General features: G+C 40.3%; 1 protein-coding gene across 1 annotated transcript; it reads right to left on the bottom strand.

Annotated features, from left to right (window-relative positions):
* Positions 1-14,928: 14,928 nt before the first annotated feature.
* LOC107806435 (ubiquitin-fold modifier-conjugating enzyme 1) lies at positions 14,929-16,849 on the bottom strand. The gene is made up of 3 exons (XM_075232671.1): positions 16,357-16,849; positions 16,057-16,118; positions 14,929-15,340 (listed from the first exon to the last, which is right to left on the bottom strand). The coding sequence occupies exons 1-3, from the start codon at positions 16,687-16,689 to the stop codon at positions 15,211-15,213; spliced, it is 525 nt and encodes a 174-aa protein (XP_075088772.1). The 5' UTR covers positions 16,690-16,849; the 3' UTR covers positions 14,929-15,210.
* Between the last annotated feature and the right edge of the window lie 557 nt (positions 16,850-17,406).

The following is a 17,406-nucleotide window of genomic DNA, read 5'->3' as shown; positions in this document are numbered from 1 at the left end:
GAATCTGAATATGATGAAGATAAAGCCTTCGAAGAGATAAACCGAGAACTGTGCCAATTTGAAGAAAAACCCAAACCTAACCTAAATGACACTGAGGTTGTGAATCTAGGAGACGCTGATAATGTCCGAGAAACCAAAATCAGCATCCATATTAAGCCGAATGTCAGGGAAGAATTGATCAAAACCCTCGTGGAATTCAAAGATGTTTTTGCATGGTCATATGATGATATGCCGGGATTAAGCACCAATTTAGTTGTTCACAAATTGCCCACTGATCCGGCATACCCTCCAGTCAAGCAAAAGCTAAGGAAATTTAAAACAGAAATGAGTGTAAAGATCAAAGAAGAGGTGATTAAACAGTTGCAGGCGAAGGTCATTCGGGTCACTCGATATCCCGAGTGGTTGGCCAATGTGGTGCCAGTTCCAAAGAAGGATGGGAAAATCAGGGTGTTCGTCGACTACCGCAACCTCAACAAAGCAAGTCCCAAGGACAACTTTCCGTTACCCAACATTTATATCCTGATCGATAATTGCGCTGGGCGCGAGATCGGATCCTTTGTGGATTGCTATTCAGGTTATCATCAGATCCTAATGGACGAGGAGGATGCGGAAAAGACATCATTTATTACGCCATGGGGAACTTACTGCTATCGGGTAATGCCGTTCGGATTAAAGAACGTCGGGTCAACGTACATGCGAGCAATGACTGCTGTGTTTCACGACATGATACACAAAGAAATTGAGGTGTACGTGGACGATGTGATCGTAAAGTTTTGGCGTCAGGAAGACCATGTAGCAGACCTAAGGAGATTCTTCCAAAGACTCCGAAGGTATGATATCAAGCTTAACCTGGCCAAATGTGCATTTGGGGTTCCGTCAGGGAAGTTGTTAGGATTCATTGTCAGTCGACGGGGGATTGAGTTAGACCCATCCAAAATCGAATCCATCCGAGATTTGCCACCGCCAAAGAACAAAACAGAGGTAATGAGTTTACTGGGTAGACTCAATTACATCAGCAGGTTCATCGCTCAACTCACAACAACTTGTGAGCCCATATTTCGGCTTCTGAAAAAGGATGCTGCGGTAAGTTGGACGGCAAGAGTGTCAAGAGGATTTCGACCAAATCAAAGGGTATCTGTCTAATCCACCCGTATTGGTCCCGCCTAAGCCAGGGATGCCCTTAATTCTTTATCTGACGATCTTGGAAAATTCATTTGGTTGTGTACTGGGGCAACATGATGATACGGGAAGGAAGGAGCGGGCTATCTACTATCTTAGCAAGAAATTCACGGTATATGAAGTCAAGTACACTCAACTCGAGAAAACATGTTGCGCCCTAACTTGGGTAGCTCAGAAGTTGAAACACTACCTGTCCTCGTATACTACTTATCTCATATCCCGTTTGGACCCATTGAAGTATATCTTTCAGAAACCTATGCCCACAGGGAGGTTGGCAAAATGGCAAATTCTGCTCACAGAGTTCGATATCGTCTATGTGACGAGGACAGCCATGAAAGCCCAGGCGCTGGCCGACCATTTGGCAGAGAATCCAGTTGATGAAAAATACGAGCCTTTAAGAACGTATTTTCCCGACGAAGAGGTAATGCATACAAATGAGCTGGAGTTACCCGAGGAACCGGGTTGGAAGCTTTTCTTCGATGGAGCTGCAAACGCGAAAGGGGTTGGAATAGGAGCAGTACTCATTTCTGAAACAGGACGCCATTACCCTGTTACGGCTCAACTACGCTTCTATTGCACCAACAATATGGCCAAGTATGAAGCTTGCATTTTGGGTCTGCGATTGGCTGCGGACATGGATGTCCAAGACGTCTTGGTCTTGGGAGACTCGGACCTCTTGGTACATCAGATTCAGGGTGAATGGGAAACACGGGATCTGAAACTCATACCATATCGACAATGCTTGCACGATTTGAGCAAGCGATTTCGATCGGTGAAATTCAAACATATCCCGAGAATTCATAACGAGGTAGCGGATGCATTGGCCACCTTAGCATCAATGTTGCACCACCCTGACAAAATGTATGTTGATCCTTTGCACATCCAGGTCCGTGATCAGCACGCTTATTGCAACGCCGTAGAAAAGGAGGCAGATGGCGAGCCCTGGTTTCATGATATCAAGGAATACCTCAGAATGGGGATATATCCGGAACAGGCCACTGGAGACCAAAAAAGAGCCCTCCGGCGTTTGTCAAATGGTTTTCCTCTGCGGAGGAGTTTTGTACAAAAGAACTCCGGATTTGGGATTGTTGAGATGTATAGATGTCGGTCAAGCCACAACGGTTATGGCAGAGGTACATGCTGGAGTTTGCGGGCCACATATGAGCGGATATGTATTGGCAAGGAAGATCCTCAGGGCAGGGTATTATTGGCTCACCATGGAACATGACTGTATCACTTTCGTGAGGAAATGCCATCAGTGTCAGATACATGGAGATCTTATTCATTCTCCACCAACAGATTTACATACGATGTCAGCACCCTCGTCGTTTGTGGCATGGGGCATGGACGTCATTGGACCTATCAAGCCAGCAGCATCCAACAGTCATAGGTTCATTCTAGTAACCATTGACTACTTCACCAAATGGGTTGAGGCTAAAACCTTCAAGTCGGTAACTAAAAAGGCAGTGGTGGATTTTGTGCACTCCCATATCATCTACAGATTTGGGATCCCAAAAGTAATCATTACGGATAACGGTGCGAATCTTAACAGCAGCCTGATGAGAGAGGTATGCCAACAATTCAAGATTACACACCGCAATTCCACCCCATATCGTCCCAAGGCGAATGGAGCGGTCGAAGCAGCCAACAAGAACATCAAGAAGATACTGCGAAAGATGGTGGAAGGGTCCAGACAATGGCACGAGAGATTACCCTTTGCTTTGTTGGGTTACCACACTACCGTCCGGACTTCTACAGGCACAACTCCTTATTTGTTGGTGTACGAAACAGAGGCCGTAATACCGGCGGAGGTCGAAATTCCGTCCCTCCGGATTGTCATTGAAGCCGAGATTGATGATGACGAATGGGTCAAAGCTCGATTGGAACAGTTGAGCTTGATAGACGAGAAAAGATTGGCAGCAGTGTGCCATGGTCAGCTGTATCAGAAGAGAATGGCGAGAACATATAATAAGAAGGTACGCCCCAGGAAGTTTGAAGTAGGGCAGCAGGTATTGAAGAAGATCCTCCCACACCAGGTCGAGGCAAAAGGCAAGTTCGCCCCAAATTGGCAAGGGCCTTATATCGTGACCAGAGTATTGTCCAATGGAGCTTTGTGTTTAACGGATATCGAGGGAAGATGTGTTGACATGGCTATCAATTTGGATGCAGTCAAGAGATATTATGCGTAATTTCTTTTGATTATGGCAGTTATTGGTTCGTTTGTTTGTACTTGGTTCTTATTGGATAATGAAATGACGGAGGCAATTCTTTCTTCTATCCAAACACGTTTACCCTTGTTTTCCCCTTTTGAGCCTTAAGTTATTCTTTCATACCCCTCTTTTGGAATCACTAACGGAAAAGATATGAAAAGAGAAAGAAGAAGAAGAGAAAATTTTAAGAGAAAATGAAAAAAAAAAGAAAAAAGAGGAGAAGAAAAAAAAGAAAAGAAGAAGAAGATAAAAACCACAAAACAGCGGGAACTACGTTTGACCTGATTCCTCAAAAAGGATACGTAGGCGCCTCACGGCTCGGTCATAGTGTGCATCATAGTGTACATAGTGTGCATAGTATACACAAGTACGCATAATAGGCACAGTATGCGAACGCACATAGTTCAACATAGAGTAGGAATAAAATCCCCCAAGCAAGAAAACTAGGGCAGAAGTTATGTTTTAAAAGGTCCAACAAAAGGTTTGATTCCAAAAGTTGTAGATGATCACCCATCAAAGTTATTTCTTTTTTGATAAGCCTTTCTTTAGCCCCACACCAAAACCAACGCCGACGTCCAGAAGACCTCCCGATCAATATCCAAGAGTTGCCAAGTCAGGAAAATAAAGCCGAGAATAATACACTGATCCCCAGTGAAGGAAAAGATCATAAAACTGGAAATGAATTGATAATCCAAAGGAACCTCCAAAGAGAGGATCATATCAACAACACTCCAACTCTCCGGTGAAGAAATAAAATGAGTGAGTCTTGGCGGTGAAAACCTTCGCAGGCACCACGAGACGACGAAAGATGAGAGATATAAGAAATGAGAGAGTCTTATCGGTGAAAACCTTCACAGGCACTGTAAGGCGACGGGAGCTGAGAGAAAAGAGAGAGTCTCATTAGTGAAAACCCCTCGAAGGGCACTATGAGGCGACAAGATGGATCGACGAAAAGGTCCGCATTCACAAAAGAATGGACACCCATTTATCCCCAGCAAGTAAGGTCATCAGACAAGTTGATTGATACAAATAGACTGGGTCGGGAATCTATGGTGCACGTCATGATCACAAGGATCAGTCCTGTTGTCCAGATAAGTTTTTCTCTTTTTCTTTTTCCACCAAGTATTGGTTCAGAAAGATTTTCTTCTTTTCTCTATTCTTTCGTTTTTCTTTCTAAGAATTCGTGTTGAAAGAGATATTTCAAAGTTTACTACCAGTCCAAAGTGGTCATACGTCACAAGAAAGGGAAATCAATCCAGTGCAAGATATCCCCAGGAAATGCAATTCTATGCCCCACAATTCCGGGGGAAGTAAACTCCTGAAAGGGGTAATTTTGGGATTAAAAGCAGACTCCCGCGGCATGTCCTAAAAAGAGGAGCAGAAAGGGGGTTAAATGGAAAAACCACCCCAGCAAGCGACGTCGTCCACCGACCAGTTGTTGGTGCACAGAGCCAGGAAAAGAAAAGGGAAAAATCATCCCCCGACGGGAAGATCACCGTTGACCCACCATGATTAAAACTAATTAAACCTTTCTGTCTGCTGCAGGAAAATAAAGGTCGATGAAGGCAGAGGAACGCGATACCAGAAAGGTCACCAAAAACAGGGGCAGAAAATTTTCTGCCATTGTCAAAAAATTTCTCGGAGGAGCGAGAAAACAAAATTTCATGTCTTAGTTTAAATAGGCGCCCACCTGTAGAACGAGAGGAATAAATTTTAGTCTTAGTTTAAATAGGCGCCCACCTATATAACGAGAGGAATAATTTTCAGTCTTAGTTTAAATAGGCGCCCACCTGTATAACTAGAGGAATAAATTTCATGTCTTAGTTTAAATAGGCGCCCACCTGTATAACGAGAGAAATAAATTTCAGTCTTAGTTTAAATAGGCGCCCACCTGTATAACGAGAGGAATAAATTTCAATCTTAGTTTAAATAGGCGCCCACCTGTATAACGAGAGGAATAATTTTCAGTCTTAGTTTAAATAGGCGCCCACCTGTATAACGAGAGGAATAAATTTCATGTCTTAGTTTAAATAGGCGCCCACCTGTATAACGAGAGGAATAAATTTCATGTCTTAGTTTAAATAGGCGCCCACCTGTATAACGAGAGGAATAATTTTCAGTCTTAGTTTAAATAGGCGCCCACCTGTATAACGAGAGGAATAAATTTCATGTCTTAGTTTAAATAGGTGCCCACCTGTATAACGAGAGGAATAAATTTCAGTCTTAGTTTAAATAGGCACCCACCTGTATAACGAGAGGAATAATTTTTATGTCTTAGTTTAAATAGACGCCCACCTGTATAACGAGAGGAATAATTTTCATGTCTTAGTTTAAATAGGCGCCCACCTGTATAACGAGAGGAATAAATTTCAGTCTTAGTTTAAATAGGCGCCCACCTGTATAACGAGAGGAATAATTTTCAGTCTTAGTTTAAATAGGCGCCCACCTGTATAACGAGAGGAATAAATTTCAGTCTTAGTTTAAATAGGCGCCCACCTGCATAACGAGAGGAATAAATTTCAGTCTTAGTTTAAATAGGCGCCCACCTATATAACGAGAGGAATAATTTTCAGTCTTAGTTTAAATAGGCGCCCACCTGTATAACGAGAGGAATAAATTTCAGTCTTAGTTTAAATAGGCGCCCACCTGTATGACGAGAGGAATAAATTTCAGTCTTAGTTTAAATAGGCACCCACCTGTATAACGAGAGGAATAATTTTCAGTCTTAGTTCAAATAGACGCCCACCTATATAACGAGAGGAATAATTTTATGTTTTAGTTTAAATATTTCAGGTTTTGAGAGCAGTAACCCTACTGAAAGGCAGAAGGTTACAGCAGGAATATCCAGCAGGAAACAACAAAAATCCCCAGCACCGGGAAGTAGAAGGTTGCAAACTCAGGCGCACGAGTCAAAAGGACGCGTTTTGAAAGAAGCGGCTTGTGAACATTAAACCAGGCCCAGCATAACAAATCTGATGAAGAAAGCTGTACCACCGAAGGAATGAAAAGCTTAATGAAGAAGGCCATGTCCCCAGCAGACCAAGAAAAATGATGAAAACTGGTACTCGGAAGAGCAAAAGGCCAGTACCATCCCTCAAGTTCACAAAATAAAAGCATCGGAGGAAAACGCAAGCCGACAAGAAAGCAAGGCGACATGAACAAGTTGAAGATAGGGGAGATCTTATGATCCACAGTCTAGCCTAGCTTTTTGTTTTCCTTTTAGAACAATGTAACAAGGGGATTGGTAAGCGGTAACATCCTACAGCAGCATGTAGGCAGCACACAACAGCGGCAAACACTACAGTCACACGATAGTCCCAACTACCAAAATTTCCCGAACTACACTAACCTGATTCCTGTTCAGCCCAGGATATGTAGGAAACCTCTGAAGCAAAGGTTCGGTCAAATCTTTTTCAAAAAATGCTTCACACGGAGTACTCGGACAAGCAAAAATCACCCGCTTTATCTTTGCGCGAAAACCCTTCGTGTCTTCGGGCAAAGAGGGGCAGCTGTAAGCACGTGATTTTTGCTTCACGAACAATCACTCCAAAAGAAATCAAAATAATTGCAAATGGCCTCGCCGAACAAATTTTCAATTTTTAGTGACATGTGCTGGTAGTCCTTTGTGTTTCTATCCATTTTTCATTGAATCTTATCAAACAAAAATACAAAATAAGTATGCCGTGTGTAATCGGGCCGTAATTCGGTTTTTAAAAGAAAATTCACAAAAATATGCAGCTTTCACTCTAGGCCGTGATTTAACCATTTTTAAAATTTTAATATGTGTGTGTTAATTGTTGTAGGTGTTACCCAATATGTGTGTAAGTTTATTTTAATTTTTTACATTGTTTTTAGGAATTTTGTTTAATTTGTTGAATTAAAAAGGGAAAGGAAAATTGGTTTGGATCCCAAAATTAGGCCCAAAGCCAATGCAAGACCCAGCCCAAACCAGGGCTGCCCAGGCACGACCCCAAAACGGTGCCGTATGAGCCGTTTGACCTGAGCCGTCCGTCCAGGCCAATCCAACGGCCCAGGACCCCCTTTAGCAACCCGTTCCCAAACCCGACCCAGTAACCGGTCCAACCCAACCCCTCACTTAAACCAAACGACCTCGTTTTAATACCAAACGACCCCGTCTCACCCCTCACCATCGGATCCAAGCCGTTGAGATCATCTGATCTAACGGCCCAGATCCAATCCCCTACTCCGTATATAAGCCCTCCATCACACCCCACGCCCCCTATCCAAACCCCCCTTCACTCGTCTTCTTCACCAAACCCCGAACCCCATGAAACCCTAACGCCGCCCCTTTTCCCTCGCCATTAAAGCCGGCGGCAAGGATGTCGGTGACCACCCCCTTAACACCCTTGATGCATCTCACCACCCCGAACCCAAATCTGTTACCCCTAGCCTTGAATCCTCTCCCACCTTCTCGAATCTTTATTTGAAGATTCGAGACAAGACTCGATCTATACCAAACCACCCCAGATTCACACTAGACAGTCCCCCGACCTCCCTCGTGACCAAACCAAGCTTGGTTTGGTCCGAATCTACCCACAACTCCTAGAATCTCAAATCTGAGAATCCAAACCTTAGAACACAAGAACCTGAGGAATCTGACCTGCTTCATAGAGGGTTTGAGGTCTAATAGACCTTAACCAAGGTTTCTCGGTTGAGAACACCCTGGTTAAAGTTTGTTTGGCCTCAAATGGTCAAATCTAATTCGGACTTGGATCGGCCTGCTTTGAACATTTTTAGTAAGTTTTCCTTTTCTGTTTTTGTTTTATTTGAATACTGATTGAGTCTGTTAGCATGTTCTGTTGTGTTTGTTTGGTATTTTCTGGTATTTTTCTTAATCTCTTCCGTCTTTGTAAAGACCTTTTACTTGGTCATTTGTTCTTCTGTATATGTGAATACATCCGGTGATATACATGCTCGTCAATTAGATTAATCATCAAATAGTTAAGGTTCCCAGTAACTGAACAAAAGTTGTCCGAAGTCATTCGGGACCCTGTACGTGTTGTTTATATGAACGACTGATTATTACCTGTTATATTTAGTATAGTCGACTCGATAAACGTCATCGATTAGTTTTCTATGACTAAATGATCAAATGGACTAATAGTTTCACATGACTGATTGAACCCTTTCATTGGCTGAATGCCCGACATTGTGTGAAATTGGTTTGTTTGCATTGCAAGACGACTGAAAAGATTCAGTCCAGGGCAGTTCTGAATTTGAACTTTCAGAAGTTCAAAATGTCCTGATACTGTAATGGGTTTAGGGCAGTAATAATCAGGGTTTAACAAGGGTAATTTGGGTGTTAAAAAGAACAGAAATGATTAGTTTAAATGAGCTGACAAATAGGGTACTGGATTAGGATTAAAATAAGGCAATAGTGGGGAGCCAAACTTTGTGGCATGGGGCTGATTGAATAAAAAGGGGGTGCCCATGTGTTGGGCAGAAAAGACAGGCTAAAAGCCTGTCGAATAGATGGGTATGGGGAATATTCTGATTAGTTTAGAAAGGAAGTTATGGGCAGGAAAGAGGGGAGGGGTTCAAGGCAGCTGAGTGCTTGCCATTTCTGCCTATAAATAGAGCTGTTTCAGAACATAAAAGGGGCTGGACTTTTAGTCTTCAGGGAAAAAAGAAAAATAGAAAGAAATTTTCAGAACACTTTAACTAAACACTGTCCAAAACTGCACAAGGAACTAAGTTGGTTAAGCTGTTCTGGCCAAGTCAGTTATTCTAACTGGGGCTGTTACTGTTCCATTAGGAGAAATCTGTGTGTCTTCTGCTGTGATTGTTACTATACTGAGCTTCTGTGCGTTGTGGATTGAGTTTTAGTCTCACTGATTGTCGGAGCTGTGCTGGTTATTTGCTGAGCTTTGGCGGTTATTGAATTTCTGTTGCTATTGCATAAAACATTCTGGTTCCTTTCTCGGCTGGTTTCTTTTACTATCCTGTTTCTGGGATTATTTGTTTGTTGCTCGACCACGTGTGAACTTCATCCTTGTGGCTGGTTGTTTGTTGTCGGGTTGTTGCTGTTTAATTGCTGCTGCTGTGTTTGCTGTGTACTACTCAACTGATCCTTTCCTTCTTCTTTTGTCTTCCCAACCAGGTACACAATTAATACTACCTATGTAACTTGAAAGTTTGAGCATGAATACAAAAGAGAAGATCTGCAGATGCTTTTTTTTTATACATGGACTGTTATATTAAATATCATGTAATGTATAATAGTTTACATTTTCGTTTGGATACTGAAGGTAGCTTACACGCCTAGTAGATATCAATGTAGGGTGATTGAATGTTAGTTTGTATATGTATGCTGTTAAGTAAGAATATTCCCAATGCAGTAGGTTGTATCTTAGACTTAGTCTAATTGTGTAGCATATTCTTTAATATAGGCCAAGCATGAAACTATCCATTACTAGTTAAGTTCATTTCCCTTTGATAAACTGCCTTATTTTAATTGATAAGCCATACCTTTGGAACCAAGAACACAAGTTTACGGTCTCAACCTCATGAAGGTCGAGCCCAAGTTGAAACGGACCAAGCAGGCCTTGTCGGAAATCAGTGGCCCAAGCCTGGACCATCCCGCATAAACTGGGTTTGGGCCCACGAGATTCGTTCACTTGTCTGTGGGGCGCGGCTTTGTTTCTGATATTTTTAAGCACTCTGAATTCTGTTATAAACGACCTGCAAACATGTAATTAACTAGGACTATCTCTGTTTTCAATTAGTAGAAACAAACGCGACAAGAAACGTAGTTGCTATAGGATATCCTTTTAGAATAAAGACGAGATGAGCCTCGACAAATAAAGACGCACAAGCTGCGGGGCCCTCGTTAAGAGTATATTATCGAAGCATTCAGTTTCCAGGACGGGTCGTTTAGCAAATCTCACGGCCCTACCTAAAATAACAATACGTTAGTCTCGTTAGGACACGCCTTAATAAACCTTACCTTCTTAAACTCGGGTGCACATTTATGTGACCCAAATCCAAGTCTCAACGAAATCGAAATGTGTCTCTAATCACGGGTGCATTGATTGTGACGTGGTCTGAGATGCATTTCCATGACGTTGTAAATCCTTTTAATAATGAATGAAACGAGCCTCGACAAACAAAGATGTATAAGCTGCGGGGCCCTCTAAATGTATATATATTAAAAATACTTAGAATTCGGGACATGCCGTTTAGCAAATTTTACGGCCTTCCCCAAAATAACAATACGTTAGTTGCTTTAGGCGCGTCTTAATAATTTATTTTTCTTAATTCGGGTGCACATTTATGTGACCCAAATCCAAATCTCAACCGAGTTGAGATATGTCAATAACCACGGGTGCATTGATGTAACGTGGTTCGAGATATATTTTGACGACGTTGCAATTCTCGTAAAAAATAATAATAAAAGCGGTCAAGAGTCTAAAACTTGCACATAGGTTTAACATGTATAAAATCAGATAATCAAATATAACAGTTGAGCAACCGTGCTAGAACCACGGAACTCGGGAATGCCTAACAGCTTCTCCCGGGTTAACAGAATTCCTTATCCGGATTTCTGGTACACAGACTGTAATATGGAGTCATTCTTTTCCTCGATTCGGGATTAAAATTGGTGACTTGGGACACCCTAAATATCCCAAGTGGCGACTCTAAAATAAATAAATCAATCCCGTTTCGATTGTCCTTTAATTGGAAAAACTCCCTTGCACCCTCACGGGTGCGGAAAAAGGAGATGTGACAAGTATAAACAGAAGAATACCCACTTCTAAAAGAGAAAATTCTTTGATTTGGGGAAGGAATTGATATTCGGAGACTATCCTTCCAGTTACAATCTCTTCTTATGGTGGGGATTGTAAGCTCGGTTACTATTGTGGGGTAAGTATCGGCTTTTTCTAAATTTGTAATTTATTTTTGAAGAGATGTTTTGTCACTTTCAAAAGACAAATCGCTGGGAACTATTTCATCAACTGAGGGTTCTTGAGAAGAATCAAGAATTTCCCTACTTTTAGAAGAAGGGGCCTTTGGGATAGAACTCCTTGAAGAAGAACTAGAGGAGCCGCCTCGAGTAGATTCTAACCCTGTTCGAAGCCTACCTCCTCCGCCTCTTCTGTGTCTAACAGGGACGTTGGGAAATTGATCGAGAATTGGAACTTTTTTACGGTTAGGGTTTGAAGAAGACATTGTTAAGAAGGAAGTGTGTGCTGAAGATTTGTGAAGAAGACAAAGGAAGAAAAAGTTATGTGTAAAATGGGAACCGTCAACCTTAGAAGTGTAATGATGGAAAGCCAATAATAAAGGCAGCTATCACTTCGTAAATAGTGAGAATGAAGAAGTCTCGAAAAAGGGTGTGAATAGCGGAATCAATTAGAAAATGACACATGGGCAGAACATTAAATGGAAAAGACTGCTGAGGCGTTAATACTGTCATGAGCATTAAATGTGGCAAAAATTCCTTTTTCATGAAGATCCACTTCCCAAGTATTTAATTGATAAATAAATGGAAAGTGGGGGGACTATCTGTATTGGGAAAAAACTGAGTTTATATTAAAGATGATGTGGCATGACACGTGGATTAGTTAAATGGTTAAAGCGCAGCAATTGACTAAGAGGCACGGATGGAGACAGCCACGGGAAGAAGAATTTAAATAGGCACGAGACGACGTATAGATACGAGTCTCGTACCAATTTAAATTATTTACAGTCAACGGATTAGAAGGCATTGAAGACAAAGATCTGATGACAGAAAGGAGTCCAAATTCATTATTAAATACTTGATACGTTACAAAATTGGTATTTAATAGGAATGATTATATAACGGCTTATTTAATGTCATTTATTACGCATGATTATATCATTAAAGCTGAGGCTTCATTCCTTTACCTAGAATTATCTATAAAAGGAAGAAGTATCATCATTTGTAAGGACACGGAATACTATTGAGAATTTATTGAAATACACATCTATTTGCTTTTTTACCATCATTCTCAAAAGTATTTTATTTTTGTCTCCTGATTATCAGTAACCCGAATTTCTTTTTAGCTTTGACCAAAGACTCAGATTTTTGGTTAAACACCGTGCGGACTTGACCCAAAGCGGACAATATCACACCATGTTAAGAGTATTATTGGGTCGTTTGCCCAACACTCTATGCTAATTGCTGAGTTAAATTCTGTTTTAGCCTTTTGGGGACTTTTCCTCCACATGAGTTGAAGTTAACAATTCACCGTCTAACTTCTTCGATCTGTTCTTGGTGTCCAATTATGTTTTAATATGCCCGAAAAGAACCTCCTCTCTTCTTCTCTTGTATCTTTTTTGAAGAACAACAACCTCCTTCTAGGGTCTTAATCACCATGTTTTCAGCCCGTGATATCAGACTGTAGACCTCAGTCAAGAGAAAGGTTTGTAAAAGCATTACGATCAAACTTGCTGAGGCTGCTGTGCAACATGTTCTTTACCAGCTTGAATATTTTATAGAATTAACGAGTGTGCTTCAAAACAAGGAATCTGTTCAGCATAAGTCAAGTCAATTTTTTGTACGTCAAGACTAGAGGCCGAGTTGTCTAGAGGAAGAAGTGATGCGCTTAGAGCCATGGACAACAAACGTTAATAATCTTTTCGTTAACGGATTTTATCTCAAGTAGTTACATTTGACGCTAGAATGCATATTAATGCCCCGCTTGGCCATGAGTTTTGCCAAAATAAATTTGGGATTTATTTTCAAAACTCATGTTTGGACATAAATTTTGCCCACATTTTGGCAAAACCCCAAATCCCAAAATCACTCCAATTGCTGATTTTGGGCCAAAATCCCAAAACTTGGAAATTATATACATGTTTTTCCAAAATATATTTTGAAAACGTATTTCCAAACACATTTTCATCTTCAAACCAAACTTCACCCAAATCAGATTTTTCAAAACAAATTTGGAATCTATTGCCAAACGCTAGCTAAGTTTGACCGGAATGGATACTGCATTTCAATTTCTTTTTCATTTCCTTCATGTGACAAGTACGGGACAAATACAAGACATGGCTTATGCTTGCTCTCAACAAACCAAAATAATTTTTACCAACCCTCACTGGTGCCCAGGCTTCTTTCAACCCTAGGCATAGTGATCTAAGCGAGCTTAGCTGTGCCACAACTAGCCAGTCATTTGCCTTTAGAGCTGTTACACAGATGCATACGTTATCAACATGTAGGAACAGATCAATGGGATGCTACTGGTGCAAAGTTGACAAATTTCAAAGATGGGAGAGAATGAAATAATATCCAAACAACACTAGCCAATGCTGTATAAGACATCTGCATGTGACTGCTGAAAGAATGTAACCAGATGATAAGGCTTCACACCAGTAAGGGAGAAATAAGCACCCTGAGGCTTATTAACATTGAAAATACAGATAAAGAAGAACTTCAATATGACACATGGGTCCCAAGGTAGACACAATTGTTTTTGAGAAAATGGTAAGCGTCCAAGGTAGATTGATTGCCTCTAGCGTTTGAGGAAATCTAGGTACAAGATATTCCCAAATTGTTGGGTTTCCTTTTCTAAAAGCACCCAAACTATTACAGAACTGGTCATCTTAAGTCATATGGACGACATACAAGTCAAGCAATAGGTTTCCCGCAGCCTTCAAGGAGCTCCAGTGCCTCAAATTTGAAGCAGCCTTGGACACCACTTGGTCTGGGAAGACTATTAGTGCTATACAAACACCATGTCATGGTCCAAGGACAACATAAAAAGGAAATGCAAGGAAAGCAAAAAGTAATTGCATAGAATCACAGTTAGCCATCAGTTTGCCCAATTTTGGAAGGTTGGGATAGGAAAGCAGATGCAAATACCAAACATCCGAAGAAGGAACATATCCATAACAAGGTGCTATGTAAAAACAGGATGCACACCACTAATCCGAAAAAAATTGAGAATAAAGCGCACATTAACGGACTAAGCAAATAGGACAGTTGTATCTCAAAGTTTAGGCACAAGGCTTGTAAAACATGAGATTTTGCCTCCTTAAAATGATTCACCAGGAAACAACTGGTCCAAATAAGTTTAAGGGCATAAACCACATATTCTTCAGCAAATATGAAAGATGTATCTCAAAGTTCAGGTTTCACAAGGCTTGAACAACAAGAAAATTTGCCTCCTCAAATGCATGAAGAAACAAGAAGAGCACAACTAGACCAAATAAATTTGATGTCATAAAGCACACACTCAAAGAACTCAGCGTATTTGACAGTTGCATCTCAAAAATCCAGCTTCACAAAGCTTGAATAACTAGGAATTTTGTCTCCTCAATATAATTCATGAAAAAAAACAGGAAGGGCACCAATAGTCCTAATAAATTAGAGTGCATAAAGCACAAGTCAAAGCACTCAGCAATTTGACAGTTGTATCTAAAAGTTCAGGTTTCGCAAGGATCAAATAACAGGAAATTTTGCCTCCACATAAAATAACAGGACGGGCATCACTAATCCAAATCAATTGAGGCATAATGTAGATGTTCAATGAACTCAGCAAATAACAGTAGCATCTCAAAGTTCCTGTTTCACAAGGCTCTAATACCCTCTGTCAAAAGCAAAAGTTTCTAATAACATGACATTTTGCCTGCTCAATATCATTCATGTAAAGATGGAACAGAACCATTAGCCCAAACAAATTGAGGGCATAAGGCACATGAAAATTTGACTCCCCAATATTATTCATTTATGATGGATTTGAGGGGAAAAGGTACAATTCAAAGATGTCCATAAAGTTTACAGTTGTATCTCGAGATTATGTTTCATCAATACTTAAAATTCATCTCCTTGTCAAGATTCACTGGATGAGGCCACGTCATCTTTGTGTTTAATCATGCCAGAATCAACAAGAATAGGAATCTCCGCTGCAAGCCATGGTGCAAGACCCAAACAGAGCGCATGTGCTATGCCAAATCTGGGGCTGAATGAATACCCAAGTCAGTTTAAGTCACTCTTTCACTTCCCATACAGTGATAACAAAGCAACACAAATTTGAGGCAAAGACTGTAGCTTTATCTACCCAGGGAAACATAAGCATCTAAGAGAAATTATATTCATTCAATCCATATTCTCCTAAGTTCACACTCAATAATGAACTTGACCCTACAAGCAGCTGGCCTTTCAAAAACTTAAACCAAGTTAACAATCAACACCACCACCACTTGTACGCTATAAGAATCCTCTACATCTATTAGGAAATCATATGTATGTATATGTGTGTGTGCATGTGTGCGTGCGCGTGTTTGTGTGCAAATGTATATTCGTTGTTCATCTACCGCAGCACTTCTCTTTTATCAACGCACATTGCCGGATTGAATGTATAACGAGTGCAGTCCCCGAAATTGGGAAGACTGGAAACCAAAACGGACCAATCCCCAAAAAAAACATCAAGGAAACAAATTGTATGTTGTTGCCTTGTTGGCTACCATATTGAAGATTCGACGCAAGTTGCAAGTTGGTCCATACACCACGGTTCTAAACAAAGGAGTGGAGCGCCGGTGAACTAACAGAGCTCGAAACACCCAAAACAATCAGGTAGAGAACAAAGACTCTCTTTAACTGAGCACACACAATTATGAATTATCAAAAATTCACAGCAATCCAACCTCAATCCAAATCAAAGAGAAGAATAATTACCAATTCTTCGCCCATAGCGGCTTGAAATGCACCGTCAAGCATATTTTTCCTCCTCTATACATCTACACAATCAAAAAATAATAATAATTATCAATCATACATATCAATTAAACTACAACCCAATTCCAAACTAATTCGAATCAGCTATACAAATCTTATCTATCTATTCCACTCTATTCACAACCAATTTCATTTCAATACCGCTAAACAATTAGTCTTTTAGATAAATTAGGGTTTTTGACCATCCTAAATTCGTCTTTAAATGAAATATTATCAGAAGACACAGAAAAAAGAGGTAACCTTTTCAGTTTTTCCATCGAGTTCAGGCAATTCGAGTTCAGGAGCAGTTGCAGGATAAGTAACAGGGATATCGAACTGGAGATCAAACTCGTACTTGAGAAGGTTATGCACGTACCAACACTTACCCTTCCAACGAGTACCTTCAGGATTAGCCGCAGATATACGGAACCAATCATTGTCTTTGGATTTGTTCATTGATGTATATGCGATTAGGGCCTTGTACTCTTCCTTTAAACGGCTTGTCCATGCCGCGCCGTCGCGTGGACCGGCTTTGGTGGTCAACAACGGGATCTGCGTGAGGGTTGATTTCGTATTCGGATCCCAACCCTCCATTTTGTGATTTGCCGGAGATTTTGATGACAATCGTATATGCTTTGTTCTTGCTCTGTGTCTGATGAATACAGAAGTTAATTGTACGAAGTCTGAATAGTTTTCACAGCTGCGTTTCTTCCTGTTAGATTCGGATTCGGACACACCCAATGTGAACCTCGGATTTTAGGTCGAAGAATGAACCAAAATATTTAGAGGTTATTTGATATATTTAAGTTATTGTATTTATGAATACAGTAGCGAAAATAGGCATGAATCAGGAAGTTTAACTAATCAGTTATTGTATTTGAGTGTATTCGACTGTATTTACGGAGTGAAACATGAGATTACAGCTGGACAGATTATTGTATTTTAATGTATTCTATGTATTTCATTGTATTCACTGTCTCCCTATATGCCATGAATGTATTCATAAGTTTTTATAAACCTTAAAATGTATCTATAGAATATAATTTTTTAAATGGTATTTATTTAAAATAAATAAGGTGTTAACCTTTGCTATAGGAGGAAAAAATTCCATAATGAAATGGGAAATCAAATAGTAATTGGTTCAGTCGATTTGGTAAAATCTTATTTGATTTCGAAATTTCAAATTTTAGAAATTTTTACATAGTTCAAATCAGGGAACACTTAATAATTAAAAAATTTGTGTATTTGAAAGTCCTAAAAATTAGGAAAATAATTAAATGATAATTCTATCCAATGTAAAATATGATTTTA

Source organism: Nicotiana tabacum, chromosome 16 (assembly GCF_000715075.1).
Source record: "Nicotiana tabacum cultivar K326 chromosome 16, ASM71507v2, whole genome shotgun sequence".
NCBI lineage: Eukaryota > Viridiplantae > Streptophyta > Magnoliopsida > Solanales > Solanaceae > Nicotiana > Nicotiana tabacum.
The sequence above is the reverse complement of the archived record's forward strand: the minus strand, read 5'-3'. Positions and strand labels throughout refer to the sequence as shown.

What these genes read in the sequence shown, in the direction of transcription:
- LOC107806435 (XM_075232671.1), bottom strand. Translation starts at nt 16,689, where the DNA reads ATGGAGGGTTGGGATCCGAATACGAAATCAACCCTCACGCAGATCCCG. An exon ending in TCGATGGAAAAACTGAAAAG is followed by an intron (nt 16,119 to 16,356) that starts GTTACCTCTTTT and finishes TTGATTGTGTAG; the next exon opens with ATGTATAGAGGAGGAAAAAT. An exon ending in CCGCTATGGGCGAAGAATTG is followed by an intron (nt 15,341 to 16,056) that starts GTAATTATTCTT and finishes GTATTCATTCAG; the next exon opens with CCCCAGATTTGGCATAGCAC.